Source organism: Mustela putorius, unplaced genomic scaffold (genome assembly GCF_011764305.1).
Source record: "Mustela putorius furo isolate JIRA1106 unplaced genomic scaffold, ASM1176430v1.1 tig00003988_pilon_pilon_pilon, whole genome shotgun sequence".
Lineage (NCBI taxonomy): Eukaryota > Metazoa > Chordata > Mammalia > Carnivora > Mustelidae > Mustela > Mustela putorius.
This window is the reverse complement of record NW_025422127.1, coordinates 16,095,295-16,111,657: the sequence shown is the minus strand read 5'-3', so window position 1 is coordinate 16,111,657 and position 16,363 is coordinate 16,095,295. Positions and strand designations below refer to the sequence as shown.

The following is a 16,363-nucleotide window of genomic DNA, read 5'->3' as shown; positions in this document are numbered from 1 at the left end:
TTTCTATAAAATGGAGACAAGACAGTATGTCTGTACATGTGCATGTACAGATAGACTATCTTTGAAAGACCAAGTAGGAAAGAGTTCTCATTGGTTGCTTCTCAGTAGAAAAATGGGTAAGTGAAACAGGGATGGAAGGGACACTTTTCACTGTATAAATTTTTGGTACAATTTTGAGCCATGTGAATGTATTATCTCTACAAAATTAAATTAAACTAGAGAACAAAAAAAGAATATAACAGGCCAAGCAACGTTCTGAGTATTTGGTGTATATTAACCCAGTGAGCCGCATAACCACCTTGCCATATAGATACTATCGTTATCCCCATTTTACAGATGAGGAAACCAAGGCAGAGTGAGATAAGCAACTTGCCCAAGGTCGTATGCCTCCCAAGTGGCAAAGCTGGAATCAAAACCTGGCAGCCTGGTTCTGGGGTCTAGGGAATTGGATCACTGGTTTGGAGAGAAGGGGCATGATCTTCATCTTTCCAAGTTTTGAGATTAGCCAGAGACATTTTTAAAGTTGAGAAACACTGAAGAAAAAATATTCTTAACCCAGGTGTATATTAGAAAAGAAAGCCTGGATGGGCGCCTGGGTGGCTCAGTGAGTTAAGTCTCTGCCTTCGACTCAGTTCAGGATCCCAGGTCCTGGGATCGAGTCCCTCATCGGGCTCTCTACTCAGCAGGGACCCTGCTTCCTCCTCTCTCTCTCTGCCTGCCTCTCTCCCTACTTGTGATCTCTGTCAAATAAATAAATAAAATCTTTAAAAAAAAGAAGAAGAAGAAGAAGAAGAAAAAAAGAAAAGAAAAGAAGGCCTGGAGAATTAATATAAAATGGCATATTGGTAATATAATGCCCTATCAATAATATCAATGCAGAAAAGATATTTGAACAAGAAGTAACATCCATGCATGTTTTAAAAAACTAATCAATAAAATTAAAATTGACCAGCGTGCCTGGCTAGCTCAGTTGGTAGAGCATACAACTCTTGATCTCAGGGTTGTAAGTTTGAGCCCCATGTTGGGTGTAGAGATTACTTAAAAATAAAAATCTTCAAAAAAAATTTGACCTAAGCCTGAAAGTCAACATCTGCATGGGGCTAGAGCCTCTCTCAGCTAAAGATAGGACTAAGACAGGCCCTACCCCTACTACTGCTTAACAAGGTCAGAAGGTATCAGTCAGGGCAGCCAGACAAGAGAATGCACATAGAAGCAGTGAGAAGTGGAAAAGGTAAAGTAAATTATCTCTGTTTAAGAAGGTCATAAGATTATATATCTTGAAGCTCCAAAAGAATTTATAGGAAAACTACCATGAACACTAAGAGAATTTAGTGAAGTAGCAGGATATAATATGAACATTCAAAAATTAAGATCCTTTATCTATGCAAACAAAAAACTAGATTTAAAAATGTCATGTGAAAATATTCAAGAGGACAAAAAATAAAATGTAATGAAACTCCTAGGAATAAACAATAAAATATGTCCTAAAATGTACACAAGAAGAATTATAATATACTCCTGGAAGACATAAAAGTTGTCTTGAACAAATGAGGAGATATTCAGTGTCTTGGGGTAGGAAGAACCAGCATCACAAAGACATTAATCCTCTGTAAGTCAATTTATAAATTTAATGTAATCCCAATAAAAATATCATCAGTATTTTTCTGGATCCAGATAAATGGATTATAACATTTACTTGAAAGAATAGTCAAAAAATCTCTGAAAAAGAAAAGCAACAAAGCAAGTTTAGTCCTACCAACATATTAAAACATATGGCAAAAATCTCTGTAATTTAGAAAGTATAGTATTAACACACTAATAGAAAGGCAGACAAGAGGACAGAATACAAAATCCAGAAATTCTTCTAAATGCATATGGAAAGACATGTCAGACCAGGGGAAAATGGACTCTTTAGTACGTGGTTTGAGAGCCATATGGAGAATGATAAAATTGTATTATTCCCTTACACCATACACCTGGATAAAGTCCAAATGACTCAGAGATTTAAATGTAAAAAAAAAAAAAAATGAAACCATATAATTACTAAAAAAAAAAAAAAAAAAATGAGCCAATTGCTCTAAAATCTAGGAATTAGGAAACCTTTCCCAACGATGACTCAAAATTCAGAAGCAATAAAAGAATGACTGACAAATTTAACAGCATAAAAATATTTATTTGGCAAAAATAAAAACATGAGCAAAGTGAAAACAGAAATGACAAACCAGAAAAATGTTTGCAACTTATATAACAAATAAAAGCTTACTATCCCTACATTATCGAAGAACTTCAAAAATACAGAAGTAAAAAACCCAATCACTTTGAAGGAAAAAGGACCAGAAATATGGACAGTTCAGAGAATACATACAAATAGTCCTTAAATATATTTCTAGTTCATAATAAAAGGAGTGTAAATTAAAACTGTACCAAATTTTTAATTAAATTAAATTTAAATTAAATTAAAACTGTCACTCATCAGATTGATAACATCTAAGTTTGTTGCCAGTCAGGCTGGCAAGGCTGTGGGGAATCAGGCTTGTGTATATTGTCAGTGGGTATACAAAATGTTTCAAAGCCTATGGAGGACAGTTTGATAATATCTAATAAATTACATACCCATTTACACTCTGACTCAGCAATACGATTCTAGGAAAGTATCCTTAAGATATACTACGAAAAATAGGAAAAGTTACATACATGAGCTTTTTGTTAGAGCTCCATTTATAATAGTGAAAGATAGAAATAACCTAAAGCCATCAGTAGGAGCCTCCTTAAATAAATCATATAATTGAATACTATGTAACTGTAAAAAAGGACAAATCTACATACTGCAGTGAAATGGTCTTACCAATGGAGAAAAGTATATATAATACCCCCACTATTTATTTAAAAAGAGGAGAAGCAAATATATTTTCATAGTTACTTACACATATAAAAGCATAGATGCATGTATATGTATACATATGTGCACCTATATTTTTTAATGAAACAATAAACAAGAAAACAAAAAAAGATTACTTTATGCAGAGTGAAAGAACAGGGATAGAGACAGAGACAGGCTTATGAACATGCTTTATTTTACATATTTGACTTTGGAACCATGTAAATGCTTTATATCATTATAAAACAAGATTAGATTTTCTTAAATAAGCTCTAAAAATTTGAAGGCAAATGAAACAAATAAACATAGTTATGTATCAAGCTCATGACATAACAATGTAAATCCTTTCAAAAGACTTGAAAACACAGAACCATAAACAACAAACAAATAAAATCTTAAACCGTGTTCAGTAACCACATTGCTAGAAATAATATTGGCACAATTATTCTCAAACTATATAGATGAATAGAGCAAATAGTATTATGTTAATGTCATTAGGAGCCAAGGTTTTCAGCAAATGAAAAAAGAGATGCAAATGTTTTAGATCAAAGAAATTAAGATGTGCTGCTGAATATGAATTGGAAATATCAATGAATTTGTGATGTGTTTTCCCTGAGGAACGAGAAGGATACCCTGGCCCTGTCCATGCCTCAGTGAGCACCCCAGCTCTGGACTGTGGACTTTCAATGTGCATATTAAGAAGTCCTCATTAAAATGAGTCAGCAACCCTTGGAGAAATGTCTGATTTCAAAACAAGGGCAGAACTGTAAAACATGAGCCAGGAGCATCTTGTCATATCCAGAAGAAGTTACTAAAGACTATCACTACATTGTGCTAGAGGGACCCCAGAATCAAACTGAAGTGGCTTTCACTGGTCAAAGGGGGGACAATTAGAGTAACAAAAGTATGATAACTTCAGTGGATTAAAACATGTTTAATGTGTTTAAATCCTGTGTTCATAATGGTACTGAAGGGGGGGGGAAAGCTTTTTAGTCATCTTCAGAAAATGTTAAGAAACAAACTCATTATTCTAAAAACTGGTGAACAAACAGAGATTCAATTATTTATCCTGGCTCTCCTATACCAAGTTTGCATCTCAGGATAGCCAAATATTGATGAGGAGAAGTTTATCTTTATTCGAGTATTTCAGATACAAATAAAATAAGGAAGAAATTAAGGAATATCCCTATTTGGCCACCTCTAGTCAATCAGATAGTATGTGCCTCATGACCAAGAACACACTGCCTATAATAACTCAAACCTCTATCAAGCCAGTAGGTCTAACTGCTAGCTTGTAAGAAATACAGGGGACAAGAGAGCATGCTGATTAACACCACAACATCGTGATCTGCTAAACCCAGAATGCAGAAACACTACGGAACAAACGACCTACTTCAGCGAATAAATTGCAAGGGAAAGAAAAGGGACAGAGAGAGGAGACAGAAAGGCTGAAAGTGACTAAAGATGACTGCTAATACGTGTGGGTTCCTTCTGGGGATGATGAAAATGTTCTAAAATTGACTGGTGATGGCCACACAACTCTGTAAACATACTAAAAACCATTCAATTATACCTCTTAAATGGATGAACTGTATGGCAAGTAGATTATAGTTCAATAAATATAAATTTCTATTATCTAGATCTAGATAGATGAGAGAGAGAGAAAAAGAGAGAGAGGAAAGAAAAGAGACACATGAACTTGTGGACCCTAGTCAGATTCTAATTCAAATAAGCTAAAAAAAGGATTTTGGATTCCTGGATTATCTGATGCAACTAAGGAATGGAGGGGTGGGTTTGGGTGTGATAATGGCAAGAATAAAGGATTTTTTTATTCCTTATATTTTAATGATAGAAATTAAAATATTCACCAATGAAATGATATCTGAGATTTGCTTCAAAATAATCTAGTTGAGAGGCTGGGGGATGCTGTAGATGAAACAAGATTGGCATGGACTGGTAATTGTTGCTGCTGACCGATGGGTACAGGAATCTCATTAGACTATTCTCTACTACTTTTGAATTAAGAATTGCATCAGAGGTGCCTGGGTGGTGCAGTTGGGTAAGTGTCCAACTCTTGGTTTTGGCTCAGGTGGTGATCTCAGCATTGTGAGATTGAATCCTGCATCCGGTTCTGTGCTCAGTGCAGTTTGCTTAAGACTCTCCTGCTCATTCTCTCTCTCTAATATATTTTTTAATTGCCTCAGGAAACTTTTTAGAGAAAGTCATTAGGTCCCAACCCCAGAAATTCTTGTTTCTACAACATCAGAGGGGGGCAGGCAGGCCCTGTCTGCATTTCCAGATCCGTTCCTCTGTGGTTTTCCAGACTGTAGATCAAGTGCTTTAATCCAGCTCCAGGTGTCATCATTTGAATGTCACATGGTACAGCCTTCTTCACAGAATCCCAGTAGGGAATCCCCAATACCCACACAGCTGAGCCTTGATTAAAAAAAAAAAAAAAAAAAAAAAAAAACTTCCCCTTGGCAATGCTTTGGGCATTGCCTACCTTCTACACTCACTAACACAACTGATCTAGGTACTGCGAGAAATTGGGTAATAACCTGTAGCAAATTGGGTGAGGGGCAAGAATATTAATAAAGTTAGAAATAATTAAATAAAAACAACACATAACAAGCCCACAGCTGATGTCATATTCTATGGTGAAAACAATGAAAAGGTGAACATTCTTCCTCTAAGATCAGGAACAAAGTAAGGATGTCTGTTCTCACCACTGATATTCCACATAATAGCGGAAGTCCTAGCCACAGCAATTAAGCAAGAAAAAGAATAAAATGAAAAGGCAACCTACAAAATGGGAGAAGAAATTTGCAAATCATATCTAATAAGAAGCTAATATCCAAAATATGTTAAAAACAAACAAACAAAAAACCTCACAGAACTCAAGGGCAACAAAACGATCTGATTTTTTTAAAAGGGCAGAAGAGCTGAAAAGACATTTTTAGCTTTTAGAGGAAACCTACAAATGCCCAACAGATGCATGAAAAAGTTCTCAGCATCAGTAATCACCAGGGAAACACAAACGAAAAACACAGCGAGGCATCACCTCACGTGTTAGAATGTTACCCAAAAGACAAGAGACAGCAAGTATTGGTGAGGATGTGGAGCAAAGGGAACCCTGTGCACTGTTGGTGGGAATGTGAATTGGTCACTATGAATAATAGTTTGGAGCTTCCTCAAAAAGTTCAAAAGAGAACTACCATATGGTCCAACGATCTCATTTCTCATTATTTATCCACAGGAAATGAAACCATTATCTTAAAGAGATATTTACACACCTGTGTTCATTGCAGCATGATTTACAATAGCCAAGATATGGAAACAACATGTCATCAATGGAGGAATGGACAAAGAGGATGTCATATAGATATATAGATATAATAGAGAATGTAATATATTACATATATATATGCAATGAAATATTATTCAGCCACGAGGAAGGAAATCCTGCCGTTTGTGACAACCTAGATGAGCCTGGAGGACATTATGCTAAGAGAGACAAGCCAGACAGGGAAAGACAAATACTACATGGCATCACCTATATGTAGAATCTAGAAAAGAAGAAAATTTTTAAAAGTCAAACTCATAGAAACAGAGAGAGGAGAGTGATTGCTGTGGGCTGCTGGGAGAAGACAGGTCAGCACAGTCTTTCAGCTACAAGAGGAAGAAGATTTGAGGGTCTAATAAAACGTGGTGACTGTAATTGATAACATTGTATTATATAATTGAAATTAGCTGTGAGTATAACTTAAATATTCTCAACCTCCAAAAAAAGATAAATACCTCATATAATGGACGTGTTATTTAACTAGATGGGAGGAACCCTTTCACAGTGTACACATATATCAAATAATCATAATGAACACTTAAAAATCTTACAATTTTATGTCAATTTTATCTCAAAAAACCTGAAGTCTTTAAAAAGAAGAAGAAGGAGCGGGGGAGGAGGGGGAGGAGGAGGAGGAGAAGAAGAAGTGGTAGTAGTGATGACTCCCACACTGGTGCCATCATCGTGGAAATAGGGCTTTGGGACCATGAGAAATATTAGTTACACTCCAGCTAGCTAATGGATTTTCTTTCTCCAATACTGCTGGCGAGGTTATAAAGTCTACTGGGTTCACATGGGTGGGTGAAGACCGTGTCTGCTCCTCCTCCTTTTCCATTTTAAAAATAAGGTAAACATGTGAAAACGGTTTTAAAACCGTGAAGTGTCCTGTGTCAGTCATAAAAAGTTCCTATTCCTGAGGTCACAAAACAACATCTCTTTTCCTGAATTCCTCCTGTCTTTCAGAGCCAACTCCCCTAAAACCTGCATGGACAAATTAGGAACCAAAAAAAAAAAAAAAAAAAAAAAAGACAGAAAGGCATAGGCCCAGGGAACACATTAACAAGGGGAGGTGCTGCCCAGGGGAGCCGGGTCTACCAGATATAATAAAATGATGCTCACAGTGGATGGCAGTGTATGTGTGTCTGTGTGTGTGTGTAACCCTCTGAGCACCCATTCTGCCTGCCCCCCGACCCCCTCCCCAGGAAGATCAAGCCAGGCACTAGCAGAGACCTGCAGGTCTTCCCCGGCCTCGCAGTGCCCCCTTTCCTAGACCTGTTGCTGTAGTGCCTGGTAATGACATCTGCTCCGTCTGCCTCACAGTGAGTCCGAGCAAGTGGTGGACATGGCCTTCCTGGGCACCCGCGCCGGCCTCCTCAGAAGCACCTTGTTTGTGGGCTCCGAGAAGGTCTCAGACAAGTAAGTCATGCTGGGCACCCCGGGAGAGGGATCCCTCCAGCGTGTTCCTGCGGCATGTGGGCAGGCAGACTCTCAGAGGCCAGGAGAGCACAGAGTGTGGAAGGTGATGGTTTGTAGATTAAAAGAGTCAGAAAAGTAACTCTTCGTCAGGATTATATGCATCCTGGAGTTGTCCCCGGGAGAGGAGGGACAATGGCCCAGTCAGGCAAGAAAGTGGCTGGGACACTAATGTTAGAAGGGTTAATCACTTCCACAAGAGGAAACCCAGAAGTTGTTTTCCCCCTTGGGACAGTCTGTATGTGACAAGCAAAATCATTTATCTGTGTCCCCTCCTTTACTGACAACTTACATATCCCCTAAGCCAGCAATTCTCAACTGAGGGTGATTTTCCCCCAACCCCACCCCAGGGACATTTGTCAATGTGTGTAGACATTTTTTGTTGTCACAGCTCGGGGATGGGGGTTTGCTGTGAGCATCTAGTGGGCTGAGACCAGGGATGGTGTTAAACCCCCTCACAACCATTGTGTGGCCCAAAATGTCAATAGTGTTGAATCTGAGAGACCCTGCTCCCAGCAAAGCCTGGATTCTGGGAGACCAGCTGGCCGGGTGTCCTCCCCACCAAGTACTGCAGCAAAGGGAGAATAGGAGCCAGAGAAGGAGGCCAGGTGGGGGTTGGGAGAGCAGAGCAACCAGCCGCTTGCAAACCAGGAGACTCAAATAGTCAGAAGTCAGCAGGTCTTTGGAAGAGAATGGCCAAGCTCCAGCCATCTAGGAGCTTCTTCCAGGACTTTGACAGAACCACACTTGCTAAAAAGCTAAGGCGTTCTAGGAGAAAAAATCAAGTTGCTTTTCCCTCTCCCCATATCCCCTTACTCCCAGAGAGGTGAAGAGAAGAGAGCCCTCTGCCTCTCTAGCCCTTACCATGGTCCACTTAGAGATACAGCAAATAACTCAGTGGACCAAATCTGGTGGTAAATTTTAGATTCACCCAAAGGCCTTGAACAGCATGGGGAACTGACCTCCCCACAGTCACTACCCAGCTGGCCCCCCACTCATACCTCCTCCTCCCCTTAAATTTCCACCCCCACTCAGAAAATTGCATACCCATGTCATTGTCTGGCCAAAGTGGGACAGGGTGAACCACACCGGGCAGTATGAAGGGGGTAAAGCAGTCCTCTGCATCCTCTGAAAGGCTTCGAAGAATGGAAGAGAGAAATCTTAATAAAGAGAGACCCTCCTGGGTCACAAAAGCAGCCACCATGAATGGCCACCCAGGGGCCCCACAACTCCAGAGGGCTCCCTTCACCTAGACCATGGCATGACTGGCGAGCTCAGGAACTGTGCAACAAGACAGGTAGCTTCTGGAATATGTAAGTGGACCACTCTTAAAATCAAACTTCAATTAACCACCTTGTGGGTTATCCACAGTGTCTTTTTATAATCCACAAACCAGCTTCTCCCTGCCTCCCACTCTGCTTCTGGACCAGCACTCCCTTCTGCTGGCTGCTGTGTGTTCAGGCAATGCAAAACCATAATTAGCAAGGTAAAGCTGCTCAAGAAAAAGATAACTCATCATACATTCTAAACCCTAGAGGCAATGACTTTTGAAGTAACCATTTGGGGGGAATTTATGCCCTTCTATTAGTGCAGTGATAGAATTCACCATGCAATTTCCCCATTCAGACATGCCAATTAGCCAGACAGAAAGAAATTAGGGTATATCCAAAAGAAACACACCCTGCCGGCAAAGGAGTTTTTATTTAACCAAAAAAGTCCCCTTTCACAATACAGGCGCTCTACCTCTTCTAGCTACTAACATGCCATCAGGTGCAACAACATTTGAATCTGGAAAAGGCACGAATTGCTGGGGAACATCATCTGGGGTAGAATCAGTGTGGTGGCCAATATTTTCTACCTGCAACTCTACTAAAGCAGAGATGAATCTCTCTTCTTGGCCCAGCCACGATGACCCTGTGTGGAAAAAAGAGAAAGGGACAAGCGTGTTCCCAGATCTGTGAAGAGGTACCAACTCTTTGTCTTTGCAGAAAGTTCCTGACTCCTGAGGATGAGGCCAGTGTGTTCACTCTGGACGGCTTCCCCCTGTGGTACCGCCAGGCCGCGGAGCAGCCTGCGGGCAGCTTTGTGTTCAATCTCCGATCGGCAGAGGGAGCAGGTAATCCGCAGCCCTGTGCTCTGGGACCGAGCTGGGACTAGGGCGTGCCTCCTCCCGCTGCTCTTGGTGGGGAACAGAAGCAGATGTGGAACAGAATGTCGACGCCTCTGGGTTCCCTTCCATCCCTCCCTCCTGACACGTTAGTGCCTTGAGAAAGCTCGCTCATGTTTCACCACACTATTGATCTCTGCCCTGAATATAGGACAGATCATTTTATCCCCTAGCCAGCAACCAAAGTTAAAAATCCAGCATGGCACAAAGGAAAGAGATTTGCCCCAAAAGTCAAAGAGCTGGATTCCAGCCCAGATTCCAAGTGGGAGCGTATTGGAAGAGTTGATCTTTAAGATTTTTCTGTTTCTAAACATCTGAGTATCTTTGAAAGCTCCCCAGATGAAAGTAACAGACTTCCTTCCATCAGGGGACCACTGTACTTACCAGGTTCACTGCCCCATCGCACTACTTCCCAGAAAAAGCAGCCTGGTCTCCACTCCCTTATGGTCTCCCAGGAGCTGCAATATTGAGCCCCCATCTTCTCCTCAGGACCTCCCAGTAATAAAGCGTGCCCCCTGGCTGTGCAAGAGCGGGGCCTTGAGGGGGAGGAAGCAGGGCAGCCAAATTTGGACCAAGCCACCAAATCCTTACTAGTCCAAGGCCCAGGAAGGGTTTCTGAGCTGCCGGCACCCAACTCCAACCCCCAGCCCCTACTCTGAAAAACAGCCCCCATAAAGAAAAATTAAGTGACTCTAACAGAGTACCAAAAAATTGCGAAATGTTTAGAACAGAAAGGGACTTGGAGGATGCATAGCTTCACCCTCTTAATTTACACTTGAATAGACTACGGTCCAGAGAGGTGGAGGGACACATCCCAGGGCCCAAGAGTTTGCAGCATAATGGGCCGTCCACTGGGGGGAATTGACCCCAGCACAGTGGGACGAGAGGGCCTAGGAATACCTGAGCGCAGGACAGAGTGAGCAGAGGTGGTGGGGGTGGGGAGAGGAGAGGGAGAGGAAGAGGAGAAGGAGGAGAGGGGGAGAGAGGAAAGAGGAGGAAGGAGAGGATGGGGGGGGTGCGGGAGAGAAGAGGAGAAGGAGGAGAAGGAAGGGAGGGGGAAGCGGAGAACCCCAGCTGGGAGTCTGGTAGAATGGAGAGTGTACTTCCCCTCCAAGATGCCCTTCCACCGAAATCCTCCAGCCACCACTTTCACCAAAACCATCCTCCAACTTCCTGATGGAGAAGTGCCCTGAACTGACAGCTGGAGGAGATCCGGACTCCCAGGGGCTTTTCTTGGGGCTGCAGGCAGCAAGGAGGAGGTCCCCCTCGATGCCCTCGCGATGCCTTCTTCACCTTGTGCCTAAGCCCACATCTCCATCCTGTGCCTGTTCCCCCCACCAAATGCATCGCAAATGTGCTTTACAAAACATTCCAGAGCCTACAACTCATACAATCTCCACAACCCTGTAAGTGTTGTTATTATTTCTCTTCTTATACAGGAAAAGTCTGAAGCTCGGAGAGGTTCTGTGACTTGCCCAGGAACACATAGCTATGGGACCACAGAGCCAGGCCAAACCCAAGTTCTACCCACCAAAGCCCAGGCTCTTTTCCTGCCCTAAGTGTGAGGCAGGAAGGGGAAGAGGAAGTGAATGCTGTTTGTCCCAGGGAAAGCCCACAAAGAAGGCTTCCAAAGCCAAGGTGATGGGCTCCTTGCCTCATAGTCCCCCAGAGTCAGAAAGTGGCAGCTCTTTCTTCACGTCACCTTCTAAAGTGGCATCAAAGGGCTCCCACCTACAGGGTCCTGGGGAGGTTCTCTGGGGTGTAGCGCCGTCCCCTGCCCCCAGCCCACGATGAGGGCTGCCTCCTACCTGCATTGTCACTGGGCCCATGCCTGAAGGCTGCTGGGGTTGCTTTTTGTGGCGGTGAGGTAGGAGGGCGGTGGGTGGGGAACTAAGCCGCAAGGAGAAGAGAGGGAAGCTGGCAACCCAAAAGGGGGGATGGTCGAGTAGGGAGGCAGGCGCTTGCTCTCTTTTCACACCCTCGCTTGCTGCTTTAGCTCCTGCCTGTGCCTGAAGACACGTGGGCACCTCTGCACACTCCCCTTCTCCCCCAAGGAAGGAAACAACAGCAGCTTCATTTTAATGGGGTCGGGTACCCTGAAGAGGCAGAGGAGCCGCCTCCAGGGTGAATGGAGACTTCCCTCTGCCTCTCCAGGCTGACTCTGTTGCCTTTTGCTTGGGGCCTGGTGGGCTGAGTCCTGCCCACAAGGAACTGTCTTTTGCAACCAGCGCCTGAGAAATCTGCCAGCACGGAGCCCAGGTGCCTCAGGCCTGTCCCTCCTGCCTCCAGACATTTCTAGAAGCAAGGGGAGGAAGCTGACTTCTGTGTTTATTGAGGCTTTGTCATGGCAGATTCCTAGAATCAAGGATAATACTCCATATTGTAAGTTTCTAGAATCAGGGTAATTATGGATTTCTGTGAGATACTGGATTATAGCAAGGTATGAGGAACGATCTTAGCAAAATAGATACGAGAAAGCATAATTTAAGTTCCAAGACAACAGACGATCTCCACATAAGCTTCTCATGACCTATTTGTTTCAAGCAACATTTGATATAAAGACCTTCCCACAAGACAGTACTTGATAAAAATTTTGCCCCTTTGTTGGGAATTTTAGTTATGGAACTTGGCCTGTAGATAAGAATGCTTTCAAAGGGGATGCCTGGGGGCTCAGCTGGTTAAGCATCTGCCTTTGGCTCAGGTCATGATCCCAGGGTCCTGGGATGGAATCCTGCACTGGGACTCAGCAGGGAGCTTCTTTCTCCCTCTGCCCCTCCCTTCCCACTTGTGCCCCCATCCCCTGAAAATAAATAAATAAAAATAAAATCTTAAGAACAACAAAAGGAATGCTTTGAAAAGTGAAGCCTTGTCCCTAGACTGATTAAGATTAAAAAGCCCAAGGTCACACACTAGCCCAGACTACCACTGAGCCAGAAATCTCTGTTTTCATGTCGAGCCAACACAGCCACCTAAATTCTGTCCCTATGGTGGCCTGATTCTCCTAAAAGAGGGGGTGCAGAGCAGCTCAAAGCAAGCCCCTTGCCCTTGAAGAGGCTGGCAGTGTCCCAGAAGTGCAGTCACCATCTGTAACACCTGTGAAAGGCATGGCTTGAGAACAGGGTGGTGGTGGCAGGCCGGCCCCTAGCCACCAGGATGTACGGAGTGCCCTGCCAGCCTTCTGTGTCTGCGCAGCCCTGGCTCCGGGCCTCTAGGGGGCTGTCAGTGTCACCCTGACTCATGTGACTAGTGAAGGACAGGCCAGGATCAGCCACCACGAGAACTGGAATGCAGCCTATCCTTCTGCTAGGAAGAATCATTTGACCCAGCCCAAGTCTTCTGGATGGAACATTCGCGGAGAGGACGGGTCACAGCAGGGTCCCTGAGCTCAAGGGAGGCAGACAGTTGCTGCCCCAAGACAGAGCAAACCCACAGTGTTCAAGTGATGTGGACACGCTGCCTTTTCCAGGCCTCCGGGGGCCCTGATGTGTTTATCTGGCAGGTTCAGATCTGCGTGAGGACGGGGCAGTACCTGACACGCGGGGGCGATCCGCAAAGTCCAGAGGGGGACAGTTGCAGATCCACCGCAGCAGGGGTGTCGCCAACACCCCCCACCCCCACTTACTCCAGAAATGCCCTCTCCTGGGGTTCACAGTGTGCTCTCAGCTTCCCCACCCACTAAGCAACCCCTGGCTCTTCCCCGGGCACTGAGAAAGTGACTTGGCAATTTTTGTTTCCCCAGAAAGTCCAGGCCAGCCCATGATAGTGACAGCCAGCACAGCTGTGGCCGTGACCGTGGACAGGAAGACAGCCATCGCTGCAGGTAGGAGCTGCCCTCTGCGCCACGGTGGTCAGGGGCACTGTGAGTCAAGGTCAGGAATAGCACAGAGAAATAGCAGGAGGGCCCTGCCTGTGGCTGGCAAGGGCCGCAGCCCTCCAGCCGGAGGTTTTCCCAGCCGAATGGTGTGACTGCGGGAGAAAGGAGCCTTCCCAAGCCATGTTGTTTATAAAACCGTAAGTCTTGAGATCCAAAAGAATTTATGAAGTCAGTCAGATGAAGCTCAGACAGTTTAAGAGATTTGCTCCAGGTCACCCGGGGACAGAGACTACAACCGGGACCTCTGCTTCCCTCTCCCGTCACCCCAGGTGTAGAACACCACTGAGCACAGAGGCGGCCCTGTGACTCAGACCGTAAGGATGAGCCGGGGACACGTGTTCAGTGTGTGCAGGGCACCACAGAGACCACATCCTGCGCTCACCTCATCCGGCCCTCAGGGCCAAATGGGTACTTGGGGCTCCGTTTTACAGATAAGGTAACCAAGATAAAAATTCTTTGCCCGAAGTCACCCAGCTAATAATGAATGAAGCTAGAATTTGAGCTCAGGTGGCCTTTCTTTAAGATCCAGCTTCCTACCCAGTGTTGCCACTGGCCTCAAATGTGATGAGAGCGCCCAGTGACCCTCCCAAGCTGCCCAGACTCGGTGGTTTCTTAGTGCCTGAAATAGTTCTTTGCGCCCAAGCCTCCTCGCTGGAGTGCAGTCAGGCCTGCCTGGTGAAGTCCTCTTTAGCCGGGCTTCAGTCCCCTTGTCTCAGCCCCAGCTGGGTTCTGCAAAGCTGTGCAGTTCAGTGGGCACTCACGCTTCGGACGTCACAGGTCCCGTCCGGCTTCCCTGAGGGCCCCGAGCCGCATGGAAGGACTCTCCAGCTGGGGAGCAGAGGTGAACCTTGTCCCCTCAGTCTGGGTTCAGGGAAAAGGAGGTAGGAGGAGCAGGCTGGGGTCCAGCTGAGAACCTCCAACCCTGACTTTCCACCAGAGAAAACACCTGCTCCACGGGCGCCTTCAGGAGGCACTGCTCCAGCATTCAGGAGGTGACTTGTGCCATCTCAGCTGCCTTTTGAAACTTCGGCCATAGTGGGCTAACTCCAGACTCATTGCTAGGCCAAAACTGGACCCAAACTTGTCTCCCTCGAGCCTGTTCGCCGGTCCCATCCAAGTGCCTCTGTCCTGCTCCCTCCATGCTGTGGACCCTCTCAGCAACCTCTCTCTCCCCCGCACCCCGAATACCTGAGAGTCTAGGAACCAGAGGGGACGCGGGGTCAGGCATTGGCTGCGCTCTCCGGCACTCTCCAATTATTTGATATCATTTTTAACTCAGAGCTGAATTAGAGCCTCCAGGGGTTGCCATAGAAACCGTGTCCTGGTGCCTCTGGTTTAACTCACTGCAGACAATGGCTCTGAGGCTCTGGGGTGTGTGGATACGATAGGAAAAGAGTGAGGTACTAGAGACCTTATGCTTCAGCTTCTGTGTGTATAGAAGGGGGGGCGGGGTGTCTCCTTTTGTAATTTCCCTTCCGTGGACTATGGCTCAACCTCCTTGATACTGGAGCTAGATGGGCCTATATCTCAAAGCAAGAGAGGTGGCTGGTATGCTGTCCTGGCAGCTTCATCCCTTGGAAGCAGGGGGCACTGTGTGCATTGGGGGCTCCTGGACTTAGCGAGCACTGGTGGCTAAAAAGGGAGCTGCAGGGGTGAGGTTGTGCACTGAGCAAGGGGAGAAGGCAGGAGAAGGGCGCTCGGCCCAGCTACAGGGGTCAGCTACATGCCAGATGTGTGTGTCATGCTACGGGTTCCTCCAGAATGGCAGCTGAATAGGGAGGGGTCCTTTTAAGCTCTAAGCAGGTGATTTACCAACAGTTTATGCAGAATTTCTAGGACTCTAACTTCTTGACCAGGATCCATTTTCAATTTCCCATACCCTGCAGACCTAGTTGGGGAGTACTGCCCAGCATAGTGATGGTGGCAGCATAACCTGCAAGTGTGTTCCTCTAGTATGTGGCGTGCGATACACTTGTGCCCCGTCCTGAGCCCTTCAGTGCAGAGCCTGCTCTCTGGGGGTCCACGAGCGCTCCTCTCCTCAGGGTCTGCCTCCGTGCAATTGGACCTGGACATCCACACTCAGAACAGTGACGTGGACGACACACCTATGCCTTACCCAGGCCTGTGCCGGGCTGCTGAGGGACCCTGGTCCCTGCTTCTGCAGTAGGGCCTGGGGAAGACTCTCAGGTCCGCTATGCCTGTTAGGGCGGCACCCCACAATTTCTCACCACCTCTGAAAGGCAAAACAGCCAGCTGAACTCCAGGAAAGGGACGTGGAGGGCCCACTTCTCCCTAAGGCTTGCTACTGCCTCACTGGGATGTCATCCAGAGGAAAGCGCCTAGGAAGGAGAAAACTCCTTCTTGGTCTCTGAAAGCTAATGAACCATAGAGCCCGGGTGCGGTCAGCCAGAGGCCAGTCCAGGCCTGGAAGTGAGTCACCCCGGCTTGGGGCAGACAAGCAATCACCCAGACCTTGTTCTCTGGCCCATCTCCTCTCTTGGCCTCCCCACCCCCGGCCCTCCAATTCATAATTCTGAGAGCTCACCTGCTGAGCCCTGCAGGGATCATATCTGTCAGTGCAAAAGGTCATTTTCCTGTCCCTAAAGCCAGTCTTAAAGGTGCAAGAAG

General features: G+C 45.6%; 1 protein-coding gene across 1 annotated transcript in view; it reads left to right on the top strand.

Annotated features, from left to right (window-relative positions):
- Nucleotides 1–16,363, top strand: part of CACNA2D4 (calcium voltage-gated channel auxiliary subunit alpha2delta 4) — a 112,898-nt gene that overhangs the window by 58,516 nt on the left and 38,019 nt on the right. Inside the window, exons 24-26 of the mRNA XM_004773738.3 lie at nucleotides 7,542–7,637; nucleotides 9,683–9,810; nucleotides 13,601–13,681. Coding sequence (XP_004773795.1) covers nucleotides 7,542–7,637; nucleotides 9,683–9,810; nucleotides 13,601–13,681 — 305 coding nt within the window. The remainder of the gene's footprint in view (nucleotides 1–7,541; nucleotides 7,638–9,682; nucleotides 9,811–13,600; nucleotides 13,682–16,363) is intronic.